Raw genomic sequence first — 15,746 nt, forward strand, 5'->3', positions numbered from 1 at the left:
GATATTTCATCAACCCCCCCATGCCAAAGTTATCAGGACCGAGGTACATAGGTTATTGGGCCTGCGACATGTGAGTTACCATGCTATTCACACAAAAGTTACCGAGGGGATATTTCATCAACCCCCTCCCCCCTTCCCCCATGCCAAAGTTATTAGGACCGAGGTACATAGGTTATCAGGTCTGCGATATGTGAGTTACCATGCTATTCACATAAGAGCAGTGCTAACTTCTGACATAGCTCGTATCGTTTCCTTTTTATGTGTGTGTTCACTGTTCAGTAATAGTTAGTTTAATTAGCAGCTAATCACATGCATGCAGAAAAATGATGATGCCAGCCTAAATTCTTTTCAAAACTAAAAATTCAAAATGTTTTGTAGCTCAAACGTCCATGGAATTGAGAAATTGTCTTCACATAAAGATTCATCGCGACGAGACCTTTGAAACTAGATAACATGCCGATATGTTTCGATGATTTTTTTCCAGGTCAATACCAGGCATGTACTATATAATTATTACGTCTATGACACATAAGTTATCAAGTCGTTCCTCGGGGGCAGGACGTTCGATGCTGCATGGGTGACGTGGGGACCCGGGGACCCTGATTTTCTCGCGCGCGGGACATGTGGAAGGAGTAGTTTACTCGCTCGATCATGACCGCGAGATGCCGATCGGACGGATACCGAATCGTTCGGATCTGTTAGCGAATTTCCAGTCGACTGGAAAATAGCTTTCTCGAGGTGACGTGGGGCATAAATTGCCATGCTATTTACATAGTAGTTATCATAGGATGTTTTCAACAATTTTTTCCTTGGGTCAATGTTATCATGGTGTTGTACATAAGTTATCAGGTCAACGGTGCTTATGTTATCATGTTATTTACACAGAAGTTATCGAGGTTTTTTTAATATTTTTAACAACTTTTTTGCTCGATCAAAGTTACCATGGTGTTTTTGTGTAAAATATCAGGTGCATGGTGTATATGCTATTTACATAGAATTTACCGGGGTTTTGTTTTTAAGAATTTTTTTGCCGGATCCATAATTTTTTCAATCCGAAGACAAAATGAGCTTAGTTCACACAGAAAATCTACTTAGTTTGAGATGGTTAATGGACATCAACTTAGTTAGGTAGGGACCCCATGTACGAATCCTATGTACCATGCTATTTACACAACATTCTTTTCTTTGTTATTTTTTGGCTGGATATGTGAAGGTACAAAAGAAAAGAAAACTAAATTTGTCATCAAAGCAGAGCTAGCCCAAGTGGTTATTGAGTTCATAACTAACCTATAGGGGTATGAGGTTCGACTCCAAGCTCCCTAGCTTTTTGCGAGAAATTGAATCAGATCGAGGGACCCAAAAAAGAAACTTGTGCGAGGGATTGATGGCCGAAAGAAAAAGGAAACTCCCTCACGGTAATGATGGCCGAAAAAAAAGGAAACTCCTTCGCGGGAATGATTGCTGAAAAATAAGGAAACTCCCTCGCGGGAATGATAGGAAAAAAAAAGATGCGAGATGAAACTTGCATGGGGCGTTCGATGCGGATCTAACGGTGAGCGAACCGTTCGGATCTGTTGCAAATTGTCAGTCGGCAGGAATTTAGCATTCTCGAAAAGTTTAATGTCATTTATAAGTTGTTAATGTATTTTATATTCTTATTTTAACACATTGATGTGTGTCTGCAAAAAGAATCAATTTTGAATTTTAGAGGAAAACCTCTAAAAATGTAATATGTCAAACATTGCTGTGTGTCTGCAAAAAAAAAGATTTTTTTTGAACATGTTTTATATTCTTATTTTAATATCTCATTGATCTTACCTAAAGCTAGATCTTATACTAGTTGCCCCATGTATGTATGGAAGTGTACTCCGTATTATTGTTTAATATAATATATATGTGGTCAAAAAAAAGGAAAAAGGATCGCAAAGAACGGGAGGCCTTTCATCATCGGTATTTGGTGGTGAAGGCATTTCGCTGCTGTATAAGCATGACACAATAATGCATCGGGTGCCCCAAGATTTGGGCTAGTACAGTGCACGTCAGTTTTATTTGGGATATGCTGACTGCTTTGGTTACTATATTGTGATGTTTTTTATCTACCAGAGTATTTGACAAACTGATAGAGGTTAATCTTTTTTTTAATTTGATGATGACTGGAAATAAATTCACCCATATAAATCAGGTTATTTTGGAATTTCAGAACAACAGAGCAGATTACAAAAGACATGCGTTAGTAGAAAACCCGAACAGATTACGAAAGTGAAATATGACCATTTCAGATTGCAGCAATTCAACCCAACCAACTTGATATTTTGAGTATGAGACTATTTTATTATTACGATTAATGAGCACCTACGTACCATATACCACTAACATAATTGAAGCCGAAATATATGCATGCATATATCCCACCAACATAACTGAAGCAATTTTATTATATTTTTGCATTTCTCTTGAGATTTAGAATCTTTTACATGGTACCATGAATATGTATGTACTCAATCAAATTATAGAACCACAAGAAAATAATAAGCCTGTATATACCGGTCATTGTAGAGAGGTAGAGCATCATATATAATTAAAAAAACTGTATGGATATTTCCAGATAAGTATATGCATCTCAAGAGCAAAGGCATAAATCCACTAAAAATAACCATGTAGAAATAAATGTTGTAAAGCACATGAAAACAACAAATTCTCATGTTCATAAACAACCCCGCTGGTTATGCTCTACTAGCTAGGGGATTGCTGAAATAGACCACCAGGCAATTCACAAACTCTCCCTGAAACAAGCTACAGATACGAGATCATATCAGGAATGCATGCTTCAGCAGAGCCTACTGCATTGCACAACTGTGTGTCTGCGAGGCGGGTGGTGAATGCAGGAGCCAGTCTTTGGCGCAAACAAGTGCCTCCACAATTTCAGGACGAAGCGAGCTTCTATAGTCATCGAGCATGCGGCTTCCTGTTACTGCAGAAAATATAGAACTAACCGTGCTCACTGTGGACACCGGAATGGCCAAGACATCACGCGCCATCTTCGAGAGCGTTGGAAACCTGAGCGTGTTAAGCTTCCACCAGTTGAGAATGTCAAACTCTTGGGTACTACGTGGCGTCAGGGATTCTTCCAGGTACTGCTCTAGTTCAGATTTTGAGGGCTGGGTTGTAGCAATCTCGGAAAGATACATGTCGAAGTCCACAAGACCATCACCGGTGGAAGCTGGAGTTGTTTGAGTATTATTCCCGCTGGCAGATTGTTCAACATAGACCGGTGGCTGTGCTACATACTCCTTATAAAGCTCATGCACTGAATCATTCACCGCCTTAACATACTTCGCTGCCTCGACGCCATAAATCTTCGAGTAACTGAACTCGACAAGCTTCATCTTAAAACGCGGATCCATCACAACAGCGACGGCTAACACGAGGTTGCAATCTTTCCAGTACTTGTCGAAACTCTCGTGCACATCTCTAGCAATGCTGCCGACAACTGGATCTTCATGTGCCGCGGCATTTGCCAGCTCTAGCTGAAGTTTCCAGGCTTCATGGAAAAAGATGTCTGAAGTTGGGTTTGCTACTGCCATGACGCTATGAGCCGAGTCATAGAGCAGCTTCAAACAATTGCTGGCAGCCTCAACCTTTTTCCAGTCCTCGGCTGAAGGCGCTTCGTTATAGTTATCATCACATGTTTCTAGTATAGTGAAAGCCTGCCTATAATCCAAGGCAGCCAAGAGCATCAGATAGGTGGTGTCCCACTGGGTTGTAACATCCAGACAAAGGGTCTTGGTACCAGGGATCTCCAGCTGCAGAGCAATCTCAGCAAACTTTTCGTCGTGACTATCAGAGGCTTTTATGAACTTTATGCTTTCACGGATACCAGAGATGACACCATGGACTGAAGCAATCACATCCTGTGCAGCTGCATTCAGGATATGTGCATAGCACCTTACAACAAATAGCTGGCCCTTAAGCATGACGCCGTTCGTATTGGAAAGATGATCTCTCAGGTTTGCACTGTAGATATCATGAGATGGGCAATCATTATCCAATGTGATGGCGAATAGCTTCTCTCTCATGCCCCAGTCAAAAAGGCTTCTGCTGATAGCTTCAGCAAGTGCATCCTGCGAATGAGGAGAAGCAACCATCGTGAAATTAAGCACTCTTCGATGCACTCTCCACTCCATGTCAATAAACTGCCCCGCAATTGACACATAGCCAAGAGTCTGACTAGTTATCCATAATCCTACGGTGAGGCTCATCCTTCCAGGCATAGTGCTTAATGCTTGCAGTAGGTTGTGTTTTTCTTTCAGATACACAGCATACACTTCTCCCTCCATTGCATCAACGTCTGACAACTTGAAACACGGTTGCAGACTACCAATAAGAGCGCTGAAGGCTGGCTGTTGAACAATATGAAGTGGGTAGTCATGCAAAATGATGAGCTTTGCCAGATACAAGCTGCTACGTTCTTGATCAAATGTAGCGTTTGCAGAGCCATTTCGCCTGTAACGCCTCTTAGAAGGGCGTTCTATGGTACCCTCACCATCATTGTCAGCCACTTCTGCTAAAGGCAATGCCAGTTCCCTCTCTTGGTTTTTGATAACAGGACATGAACCCTGTATAATGTGCCTTTTGAGATGACTAGTACCTGCAATTTTTGCGCCAGAACTATATGCAAAGGTTCCCTTGCATAGGTTGCAGCATGCAATTCGGCATCTCTTATCCCCAGGCACATGTTGAATGGTGAAGTGCTCCCAGACTGGTGACTTCTTTTTCCGGCGTCTTGATGAGGTTGGTGGGCTCACATCAGCACTGACCAATGGATTACCATGGGCCATCTCATCACCATTGACCATGTTGTTAACTTGAGCCATCTCATTACTATGGATCATGTCATTAACTTGAACCATCTCATTACCGTGGATCATCATCTCATTACTGTGGATCATCTCACTACCGTGGACCATCTCATTACCATTGATCACCATCTCGTCACCATGGACTATCTCGCTCTCTTGAACCATATTGTCACCATGGAGCATCACACTGCAATGAACCATTTCACTGCTACTGATCATCTTGTTCCTGACAATCATCTCCTCATCATGCACCATTGCAGTGTCATTGCTCTTTGGTTCACCCATGCTGAGAAAGACTATCTGATCGAACCCAAAAGCCTGACAATTTGGAATGATTGATCAGATAAAATAATGTCAGATCTAATGTAGTCAAATTAGATCACTTGGATCATATCATAAATAAGGCTAAAATAACTCAATTTAGATTCAAAACATCACAGACAGACTAAGGGATCTTACATAACTTCTGTCAGACAGTTTCCAGTGCAACAAAAATTACTCTGCTTCAAACTGAATGTCTGAGATTTCAAGCAGAACCAAAATAAAAAACTAAAACAAGTTTGAATATGATGATAACATTTTCAGTCATCACTATTTCTCCTAGCAAGGCTGTCATTTTCTAGAAAAGAACTGTGACCACCAGTATAATGCATATAGAGACAACACAAGTGTGAATATATCATTGAAAATCAAATGGAAAAGGAGGATCTATTAAGAGCCAGGAAAAACACTGGAAGCGGATCAATAAATTTTCTAAAGGAAACAAGATTTAAGGTATAACTGGAGTAAGTAGACCACAACTCAAATGATAAACTTCCAGATTTGTACAAGACGGAGTTCATTGGTGTTAATTTATGAATTATGATCAATCAAACACTAGATAAAGGTGATACGCAGAATTTATATGTCTATAAGTGTGTACAATGAAAGTAACCAATATAATCAATCTAAAATATGTTTGGCCCTGATCGTTAAGAACTACATTTATTTATTTAGGCTCATAATAAGTTGGCATCTTTATTCCCTATTTAACTGACAGAGAAGTTTGTTAGCCACAACTCAGTTCTTGAATACCAGTACAGCAGCTCAGTTTTCCTGGTTCCATATGAATGTGAACATCTACTTGAGTTGACTGGTAAGAAGGGATTAGTTGGTGAAACGTAAAACTTCAAATTCATGCGTATGCACATTGACTTAGCTTGGATAAACTTGTGCGGTTCAAACCCTGCACCGTATCAAGCATCTGTCCATACATCAGAATCAGAACCCCCAACAAAACACCAGTCATCACGGCGTCTCTGAGATAACGAACTACTCCCAAGTCCCTTAATCACGAACAACCCGGCCGCAGAATCGACGCCGGTGGCGAGGGGATTCCGGAACCGGCAACACATTGGGCAGGAGCGCACCGGCAAAACCTGTGCCCTAGACTCACAAACCCTAGACGAATCTGAGCTCCTGGCCGCGCAAGACGACGGGCGCTACAGAGAGGGGATTCTGAAAGGTTTGGAGAACTTACAGGAAGGAAGAGGAGGTGGTGGTGGTGGTGGCGGCGGCGTTCCGGACGGACCAGCGAGGGCTCGGCCCAAGAAGAGCCGAGGCCGAGCAAGACGCAGCAGATCTGGGCGACGCCACGGGGTGGCGGAGGTGTTGCGGGAGACGCTTTAATGGGCTCACGGGTCGCAGCCCATCGCATCTAGGGTTCCAACTTCCAACTTTTTTTTTTTAAGTTTCGGGCGCCGTGACGCACCGGCCTGACCGTGGGCTCCTGGGATTGGGTGGAATCTCTTTTCTTCTCTTTCTCGGAAAAAAAGAAACTGTTTTTGTACCTCTAAAAAAACTGTTTTCGTCTCAGAATGTATCTTCATAAATTCTTTCTATTCATTATAAAAACTCTTTGTCTTCTTAAAGAGTTTTTCGTTTGTGAAACTTTGTGTAGATTTAGATACAACACGTATCTACAATGGTGCAAATTTTAATCCTAGATTTCAGACAAATCTCGAGAAAAAGAAACAAGACAAACCACAAAGTTTTGTGTAAAATGGCCACAGATCTGGCCGTTAATGTAGAGGGGGCCCTGAATTTCACCTATTTTCCTTTATCTTTTGGCAATTTCATTTTCTTCGATTGGATCAGAACTTTCATAGTTTGATGCTTGATGTCAATACTGTAATCTTTTTTTCTATAAACTTGTAAATAGAATAATTTGTTTTTTTCGGAAAAACTTGCAATCTATTCATCATCTTGCCATGCCAATATAGAGAACACTTGAAGTAGCAAAAATTACAAATAAGTTCATGAACCACCTAGCGACGACTACGAGCACCAAAGCGAGTCAAAGGCGCGCCATCATAATGTTCTCATAGGACCACTGCACCAGAACAACACCCGTCGCTCATCAAGAGAAGGGTAGACCGAAAGGATCTAGACACAATACCAAAGTCTGAATCCAAAATCCATCGAAGGCCAGCACCAACTGAATCACGCGAGATACACGAAGATACACCTTCATACACCTCAAATGATGGTAGACGCATCATTGAAACGAGGATCAACATGAAAGACATTATTCTTAGGACATCAACGTCGTCACACAGCCCAATCGAGACGTTAAACCAAACAAAAGAATAAGGGCCCGGAGCGAGTCATATTGCCTTGTAGATATAGTTAGCAATTTTTCCGATGTCAACTAATTACAGTCAGCATTACGGACCAACGTCTTAAAGAAGGGTCCCGATAACTGCCACACGTGTGGTGTATCGGGTAGTTGTGCCACACGCCTCGTGTGGCATGGACAGCAACCAGCCCACACACCTACGTGTGGGCAAAACAACTAATGCTCACACATGTCTTTTTTTCCCTCCCAAACCCTCTCACACGCGTACGTGTGGGCGAAGTTGATAACGCCAACACACCCGTATGTCAGGCCTCGTACCCTCCTGGTCTCGCACGCCACGCGTGACGCCCACCGCGCGACTGCAGTTGCCATGGTCCAGACCCTCGTCCATGTTCGTTTAACTGCAGTTGCCATGTCGCTGAACTACGGTTGCCATGTCGGACAACTGCAGTTGCCATGGTTGCTCAACTGCAGTTGCCATGTATGGTCTGGTCTAATGTAGTTGCCATGATTTCATAACTTTAGGAGTTGCCACATACTAACACTAGGCAGTTGAGAGAGTTGCCATGTGCTCACAAGCATGCTAGGGCAGTTGCCATGTAAAAAGGAAGAGTTGCCATCTGCTTACGTTTAGGGCAGTTGCCATGTACGTGCACGTTGGGGCAGTTGACATGTACCATGCAAAAACACATGGCAACTCGGTAAAAGAGAGTTGCCATCTGCTTACGTGCACACTAGGCAGTTGCCATGTACCCTGCAAAAACACATGACAACTCGGGTAAAAAAAAAGAGTTGCCACCTGCTTATAAAGCACACTAGGGGCACTTGCCATGTGCGCTGCGAAAACACATGGCAACTAGCAGCTTGGGTGTGGGAGAGGAGACGGCGTGTGGGCGAGATGGCAAATGCCCACACACTAGCCTTTGTGAGTGCGTGCAAAGTGGCGTGTGGCGCGAACTGCTGAACGCCCACACACCAGCCCCTCCGTGTGGTAAAACGGATGTGTGGGCGACCTCTCTCACACACCACACACGCGAGTTGTCCTACGTGGCATACAAAATCAGCTAATTCGTGCCAAGATTCGTGCAGAAGTTACTGAACGGTGATGGAGACGTGTGGGTGAGTTGGCTAATGCCCACACGTGTGGGCATTAACATTTCCGTTAAAGAAACGAGAATTATACGGCAACTAAACGTGAGCTACTTTGTTTTCTTTTTCTACATTCTATATACGTCAAGATGAGCTGCTCGACTCCGGTGAGGCAGGGACGATGAGGACGGCGCGCCTTCGGCTCGCTTTAATGCTTTTAATCGTTGTTAGATGATCTATAAATCTGGATGTATTTTTATTTTTAATATTCTTTGTACTATCTTGACGTTTGATGAATAAATTGAAAGTTTTTTTAAAATAAGGCTGTCAGTTTCAAAAAAGAAAGATGAGCTGCCAACTCATCTGCTACACAAATGAAGAAACGCTACAAAGGTGATAAAGCACTTCAATTTTATTTTAATAATATTCTTCTACATTTTCTTAACTGTGATTGTATACTCTGTGAAATTATGGGCACTCATTTTCTCGTACTTATTAGGTTTAGCGTCTTGGTTGAGACTTCATGTCGGCGACGATGTCCCTCACTAGGAATAATGTCTCTCACGTTTCATCCTTGTCCCAACGTTTCGTTAGCGTCATCGGAGTGCATATGGAGGTGTGTCTCAATCGGATCTCGTGGGATTCGGTCAGTGTTGGTCTTCGGTGGATATGTTTGGATCCGGTCTTCGTTCGTCTTCGTTTGTATGTTTATAGGTTTGATCCTTCGAATCTACAAGTTTCTTCATCGGTGATGATTACTGCTCTTGTGTGATGGTCCCATAATGACTTAGCACGACGATTTCCCGACTATCTACTACAATAAGGTTTGTCCGGCTTCGATGAGGAAGGAGCTATGAGAGCGACGCGTCTTCGGCTCACTTCAGCGCTTGTAGTCGTCACTAGATGGTCTACGGATTTGGATGTATTTTTATTTTTGGTATTCTTTGTACTACTTTGACAGTTGATGAATAAATTAAATATTTTTCTCGAAAAAACAAAGATAAGCTGCATTGCTCACCAAAAAAAAGAAAAAAGAGGAGCTGCCAGCTCATCTGCTACACAAATAAAGAAACGCTACAAAGGTGTCGAGATAAAGCACTTAAATTTTATTTTAATAATCTTCTACTACATTTCTTAATTGTGATTGTATACTCTGTGAAATTATGGACACTCATTTTCTCGTACTTATTAGGTTCAGCGTCTTAGTTGAGTCTTCATGTCGGCGATGATGTCCCTCAGTAGAAATAATGTCTCTCACGTTCCATCCATGTCCCAATGTTGCGTCTAGCGTCATCGGAGTGCATATGAAGGTGTGTCTCAATCAGCTCTTGCGGGATTCGATCAGTGCTGGTCTTCGGTGGATATGTTTGGATTCGGTCTTTGTTTGGGTGTTTATAGGTTTGATCATTCTAATCTACAACTTTCTTCATCGGCGATAATTACCGCTCTGCTGCACTAGTCCCATGATGACTTAGCACGACGACTTCCTGACTGTTTATTATAATAAGGTTTGTTCGGCTCCAGTAAAGGGGTGGGGGTGGGCGAGGGCGGCGCGCTTTTGGCTTGATCCATTGCTTGTAGTCGAAGGTGGTTGTAATTTTTATTACATCTGATATTCTTTGTACTACAATATAATTGAAAATGAATAAATCAAAAATTAAAGTAATATTTTAATAATATTATACGTTTTGTTAGCTATGATGTTACACTCTTTACAATTAAGGAAACATCATCCAACAGGCTGCTGATTTCTAGGCCTTTTTCATTATTTTGACTTTTTCAGAAAACTTTCACACAAAATAAATTCCACGTAAAACTATTTCATATCTGATCTTTCTAATAATGTCATAAGCCGCGGCATTTTTTCTCTATTTAAAAACGCCAAGCTAGCTAGCGTTGCTGCACTTCATAAATAAATGACAATATACACAAGCTAGTAGAAACGCCAAACCCCTTGGCATTTCATGCTTGGGCAGCAACGCCACGCATCCTTGGCGTTTCCAGCAACGCAACATATTTTGGCGTTCTGCTCTGTCATGTAGTGTCTCGACCAGACCAGCAATGCTAGCTAGCTCGGTGTTTCTAAATAAAGAAAAAACGTGATGGTTTGTGACGTTATCAAAAGGGTCAGATTGTGAAATAGTTTTGTGCGGAGTTTATTTTGTGTGAGAGTTTTCTAAAAGGATCAAAATAGTGAAAAGAGCCCTGATTTCTACTCCCTTCATTTTAAAATATAGTGCATCCGTGCTTATCGAGATCCAACTTTCATCATAAATTGAACCAACGATACCGACTGCGGCGGGAGAAAGAAAATTACATAATTGAAAACTTATTTTAAATACAAATTCACTGTATAATTTTTGCTTCCGTCGTAGTCGGTTTTGTTGGTTAAATTTATGGTCAAAATTGAAGTACGGGAATAAAAAAACGCTATATTTTGAAACGAGGGAGTAGCCGGTTTCGTTGTGTTGACTGTTGACTGATTTTTCTGTATAGATTTATAGTGACCCGCACCGCGCCACCGCGACACTGTTTGGTTTTTGTTGACTGTGTGTGTAGAGAGAGAGAGAGGGAGCGAGATCGAGATCCATGGCGGAGGGGGTGCTTGCTTCCAGCATCGTGAAGGCGGTGCTAGCGAAGTTCGGGTCCTCGGTTTGGGGAGAGCTCGCGCTCCTGAGGAGCTTCAGGACTGACCTGAAGGCCATGGAGGAGGAGTTCGCCACCATCCGGAGCGTGCTCGCGGACGCCGAGGTGCGCGGTGGCAGCGGCGACAGCGCCGGCCGCGACTGGCTGCGCAGGCTCAAGAACCTCGCCCACGACATCGACGACTTCCTCGACCCCTGCTGCACCGACCTGCGCGCCGCCCGCCGCCGTCGGAGCCGGGGCAGCCCGGCGTGCGGCTCCACGGCCACCTGCATCGTCAGCTCCGTCGTCATGGCGCACAGGCTGAGGTCCCTGAGGCGCAAGCTGGACGCCGTCGCCGCGGGGAGGGACAGGCTGCGCTTGAATCCCAACGTTTCTCCGCCGGCGCACCCCGTTGCTCCCCCGAAGCGTGAGACCATCTCAAAGGTCGACGAGGCCAAGACGGTGGGGAGGGCCGCCGACAAAGAGAAGCTCATGAAGCTGGTCCTCGACGCGGCGAGCGAGGAGGACGTGTCCGTGATCCCCATCGTCGGCTTCGGCGGCCTCGGCAAGACGACGCTGGCGCAGCTGGTGTTCAACGACCGGAGGGCCAACGACGAGGTGTTCGACCTCCGGATCTGGGTCTCCATGTCCGTGGACTTGAGCCTCAGAAGGCTCATCCAGCCGATTGTGAGCGCGACCAAGCCGAAGCGCGACCTGACCAGCCTGGAGGCCATCGCGAACTTCTTGTCCGAGACCTTCACGGGGAAGAAGTACCTGCTGGTTCTCGATGATGTGTGGAGCGAGAGCCAGGAGGAGTGGGAGCGGCTGAAGCTTCTCCTCAAGGATGGCAAGCGAGGCAGCAAGATCATGGTGACCACACGGAGCCGCAAGGTCGGCATGATGGTGCGCACCGTGCCGCCGTTCGTTCTCCAAGGCCTCTCCGACGATGATTGCTGGGAGCTGTTCAAGGGGAAGGCTTTTGAGGCAGGGGAGGAGGATCTGCATCCCAAGCTGGTGAAGCTAGGGAAGGGGATCGTCCAGAAATGCGGCGGCGTGCCGTTGGCCGCCAAGGCTCTTGGGAGCATGCTGCGGTTCAAGAGGAACGAGGAGTCATGGACTGCTGTCAAGGACAGTGAGATATGGCAGCTGGACAAGGAGGACACAATTTTGCCGTCTCTCAAGCCCACCTATGACCAAATGCCACCTGGTCTGAAGCAGTGCTTCGCGTACTGCGCATCGTTTCCTAGAAACTATGAGATTGACAGGGACAAGCTTATTCAGCGATGGATTGCTCTTGGCTTCATTGAACCCACCAAGTATGGCTGCCAATCGGTTCTCGATCAAGCCAACGACTATTTCGAGCACCTGCTGTGGATGTCTTTCCTTCAAGAAGTAGTGGAGCACGATCTGTCAAAGAAAGAACTAGAGGAAGATCGCAATGTCAAGTACAAGATTCATGACTTGGTGCATGACCTTGCTCAGTCTGTTGCCGGGGATGAAGTCCAGATCATCAACTCTAAGAATGCCAATGCCAATGGGCGCGCCGAAGCATGCTGCCACTATGCCTCATTGGCTGATGACATGGGGGCCTCTCAAGTTCACCGGAGCACGCTCCGTAAAGTCCGCGCATTGCATTCCTGGGGTTATGCTCTTGATGTCCAGTTGTTTCTTCACTCCAGGTGCCTCAGAGTAGTAGATTTGCGAGGCAGCCAAATTATGGAGCCTCCCAAGTCAGTTGGCAGATTGAAACACTTGAGGTACTTGGACGTCTCTTCATCCCCTATCACAAGTCTGCCCAATTGCATCAGTGACCTCCACAACCTACAAACACTTCATTTGGCCAGTTGTGGCAATCTATATGTGCTTCCCATGTCAATATGCAGTCTTGAGAATCTGGAAACCCTGAATCTTTCCTCTTGCCACTTTCAGACCTTGCCAGATTCCATAGGGCATCTTCAAAACCTGCAAAATCTTAACATGTCATTTTGCAGTTTCCTCTGTACATTACCCAGCTCCATCGGTGAACTCCAAAGTTTGCGAGACTTGAATTTGAAAGGGTGCGTCAATCTTAAGATTCTGCCTGACACTATGTGCAGACTGCAAAACTTGCATTTCTTGAACCTCTCACAGTGTGGAATTCTCCGAGCACTGCCCAAAAATATTGGGAATCTCTCAAATTTGCTGCACCTGAATTTATCGCAATGCAGTGATCTCGAGGCAGTCCCTGACTCGATAGGCTGCATACTCTGGACATGTCTTACTGTAGCAGTCTGTCGGAATTACCTCGATCCGTTGGTGGCCTTCTGGAGCTTCAAACTCTCATTCTATCACATCATGCACGGAGTTTGGCATTGCCCATAGCAACCAGTCACCTACCAAACTTGCAGATTTTGGATCTCTCATTGAATATTGGTCTGGAGGAATTGCCTGAGTCAATTGGTAATCTTCATAACTTGAAGGAGCTTATTTTGTTCCAGTGCTGGAATCTTCATAAGCTACCTGAGTCTATAGCAAACCTCATGGTGCTGGAGAGGTTAAGCCTTGTTGGGTGTGCAGATCTAGCCACGCTACCTGACGGCATGACAACCATCACTAATCTGAAGCACCTACAAAATGACCAGTGCCCATCTTTGGAGAGACTACCTGATGGATTTGGGCAATGGACTAAACTTGAAACATTATCCTTGCTCATTATAGGGGACACATGCAGCAGTATTGCGGAGCTAAAAGACCTCATTCTTCTGAGTGGCTGTCTTAGAATCGAATGCCGCTCACACAAGAAGGATTTGACAAACGATGCCAAGAGAGCAAACTTGAGGAATAAGAGGAAACTAAGCAACTTGACTGTGTCATGGACCAGTTCATGCTCTTCTGATGAGCTGAAGAACGTCGAAACATTTCTTGAAGTTCTCTTGCCACCTGAAAACCTTGAGGTCCTTGAAATAAATGGCTACATGGGCACTAAATTTCCCAGCTGGATGATGGAGAGCATGGAATCCTGGCTTCCAAATGTTACCTTCCTAAGTTTAGGCAACATCCCTAACTGTATATGCCTCCCACCTCTTGGTCATATTCCCAACCTCCATTCCCTTGAGCTCCGCTGCATTAGCGGTGTCCATAGCATTGGACCTGAAATACTTGCCAAGGGACAGAAGAACACATTGTACCAGTCACTCAAGGAACTCCATTTTGAAGACATGCCTGATCTGGAGGTCTGGCCAACCTCATTGGCAGGGGACAGCGAAGAAAGTCAACAACAGGTATTCATGTTTCCAGTCCTTAAAACTGTCACTGCAAGTGGATGTCCAAAGATGAGACCAAGACCATGCCTCCCAGATGCTATCGCAGATTTGTCACTATCCAACACCAGTGAGATGTTATCAGTTGGTAGGGTGTTCGGGCCATCATCTTCCAAATCGGCGTCACTTCTTAGGAGACTGTCGATTAGAAAGTGCCATCCCTCGTCGTGTGATTGGAACTTGCTGCGGCACAGGCCAAAACTTGAGGATCTGACCATTGAGTACTGCGAAAGGCTACGTGTTTTGCCAGAGGCCATCAGGCACCTTAGCATGGTCCGGAAGCTGAAGATTGACAATTGCACTGATTTGGAAGTCCTTCCAGAATGGCTAGGTGATCTCGTAGCGCTTGAGCATCTGGAGATAAGCTGCTGCCGGAAGTTGGTCTCACTGCCAGAAGGTTTGCGATCCTTAACTGCACTGGAGGAGTTGATTGTCAGTGATTGTGGCTCTGCACTGACTGAGAACTGCAGAAAAGGGACAGGCAAGGATTGGTTCAAGATCTGTCATATCCCAAGTATCCTCATCTCGTGACAGGTAATAATGCATTATCTTTTGGTGAGGAATTACTTTTAGTTAACTCAAACAAAAAAGCTAGTTGTTCTTTAGAACTAAGTTTTTCTTCTTTGACATGGGCAGCAACAATGGAGAGGTCATTCTCCAAGGATTCTAGTGCAACACCTGTGCATGAATAGCATACCTGAATGAAAGTACTGGTTGTTACCTATCCAAAAGGTAAACCAGCCTAGCAACATGTCCCTTGCGTTCTTGGAAGGTTTGCTTGATTGTATCATCCTATTTGTAGGCAAGAACTTTTTTAAATCCAGAAACAAAAGCATATAACTTCGTGGAGCTGCAATTTTTATAATGGAATCTTTTGATATTTTTCCAGCTTCAGTGGCTGCACAGTAGTTCCTAGTAGGCTGAAAGGGTACATGTTTATGGTCCATTCATTTGAGCTTCATGCATAACACTAGAAGGGTTGGGCGCGCTTCGCTGCGCCATTGATGTTGTTGAGATTTCATAATTTTTTTAATTTGGTTGGCGCATGGGAGGAATGATGATTGTGTTTTCTTTCCTTATAATTAGCACGGTGGCCTGCGCAATGCGCGGCACCATCTTTATCAAGTTAGAAAAAATTATTAAATTTTCTAATGCGTAATAGTTGTTTGTTAGTGTTATGTTCTTTAAAGAATACTATAATTGGAATTATATTGAATTTATTCTTCTTTACAACATGCCTCATAGTAGCTTGAACAT

At 44.3% G+C, this 15,746-nt stretch overlaps 1 protein-coding gene and 1 pseudogene across 1 annotated transcript; one reads left to right on the forward strand and one right to left on the reverse strand.

The window, feature by feature from the left end:
* Positions 1-2,620: 2,620 nt before the first annotated feature.
* Positions 2,621-6,501, reverse strand: LOC119315212 (zinc finger BED domain-containing protein RICESLEEPER 2-like). Its single transcript, XM_037589878.1, has 2 exons — positions 6,379-6,501; positions 2,621-5,177 (listed from the first exon to the last, which is right to left on the reverse strand). Exon 2 carries the CDS (start codon positions 5,142-5,144, stop codon positions 2,838-2,840), a length of 2,307 nt encoding a protein of 768 aa, XP_037445775.1. The 5' UTR covers positions 5,145-5,177; positions 6,379-6,501; the 3' UTR covers positions 2,621-2,837.
* A 4,607-nt stretch (positions 6,502-11,108) lies between these two features.
* On the forward strand, positions 11,109-15,544 carry LOC119315213 (annotated as a pseudogene).
* The last annotated feature ends 202 nt before the right edge of the window (positions 15,545-15,746 follow it).

The sequence above is a fragment of the Triticum dicoccoides genome, chromosome 6A (genome assembly GCF_002162155.2).
Source record: "Triticum dicoccoides isolate Atlit2015 ecotype Zavitan chromosome 6A, WEW_v2.0, whole genome shotgun sequence".
Lineage (NCBI taxonomy): Eukaryota > Viridiplantae > Streptophyta > Magnoliopsida > Poales > Poaceae > Triticum > Triticum dicoccoides.

What these genes read in the sequence shown, in the direction of transcription:
- LOC119315212 (XM_037589878.1), bottom strand. Translation starts at nt 5,144, where the DNA reads ATGGGTGAACCAAAGAGCAATGACACTGCAATGGTGCATGATGAGGAG.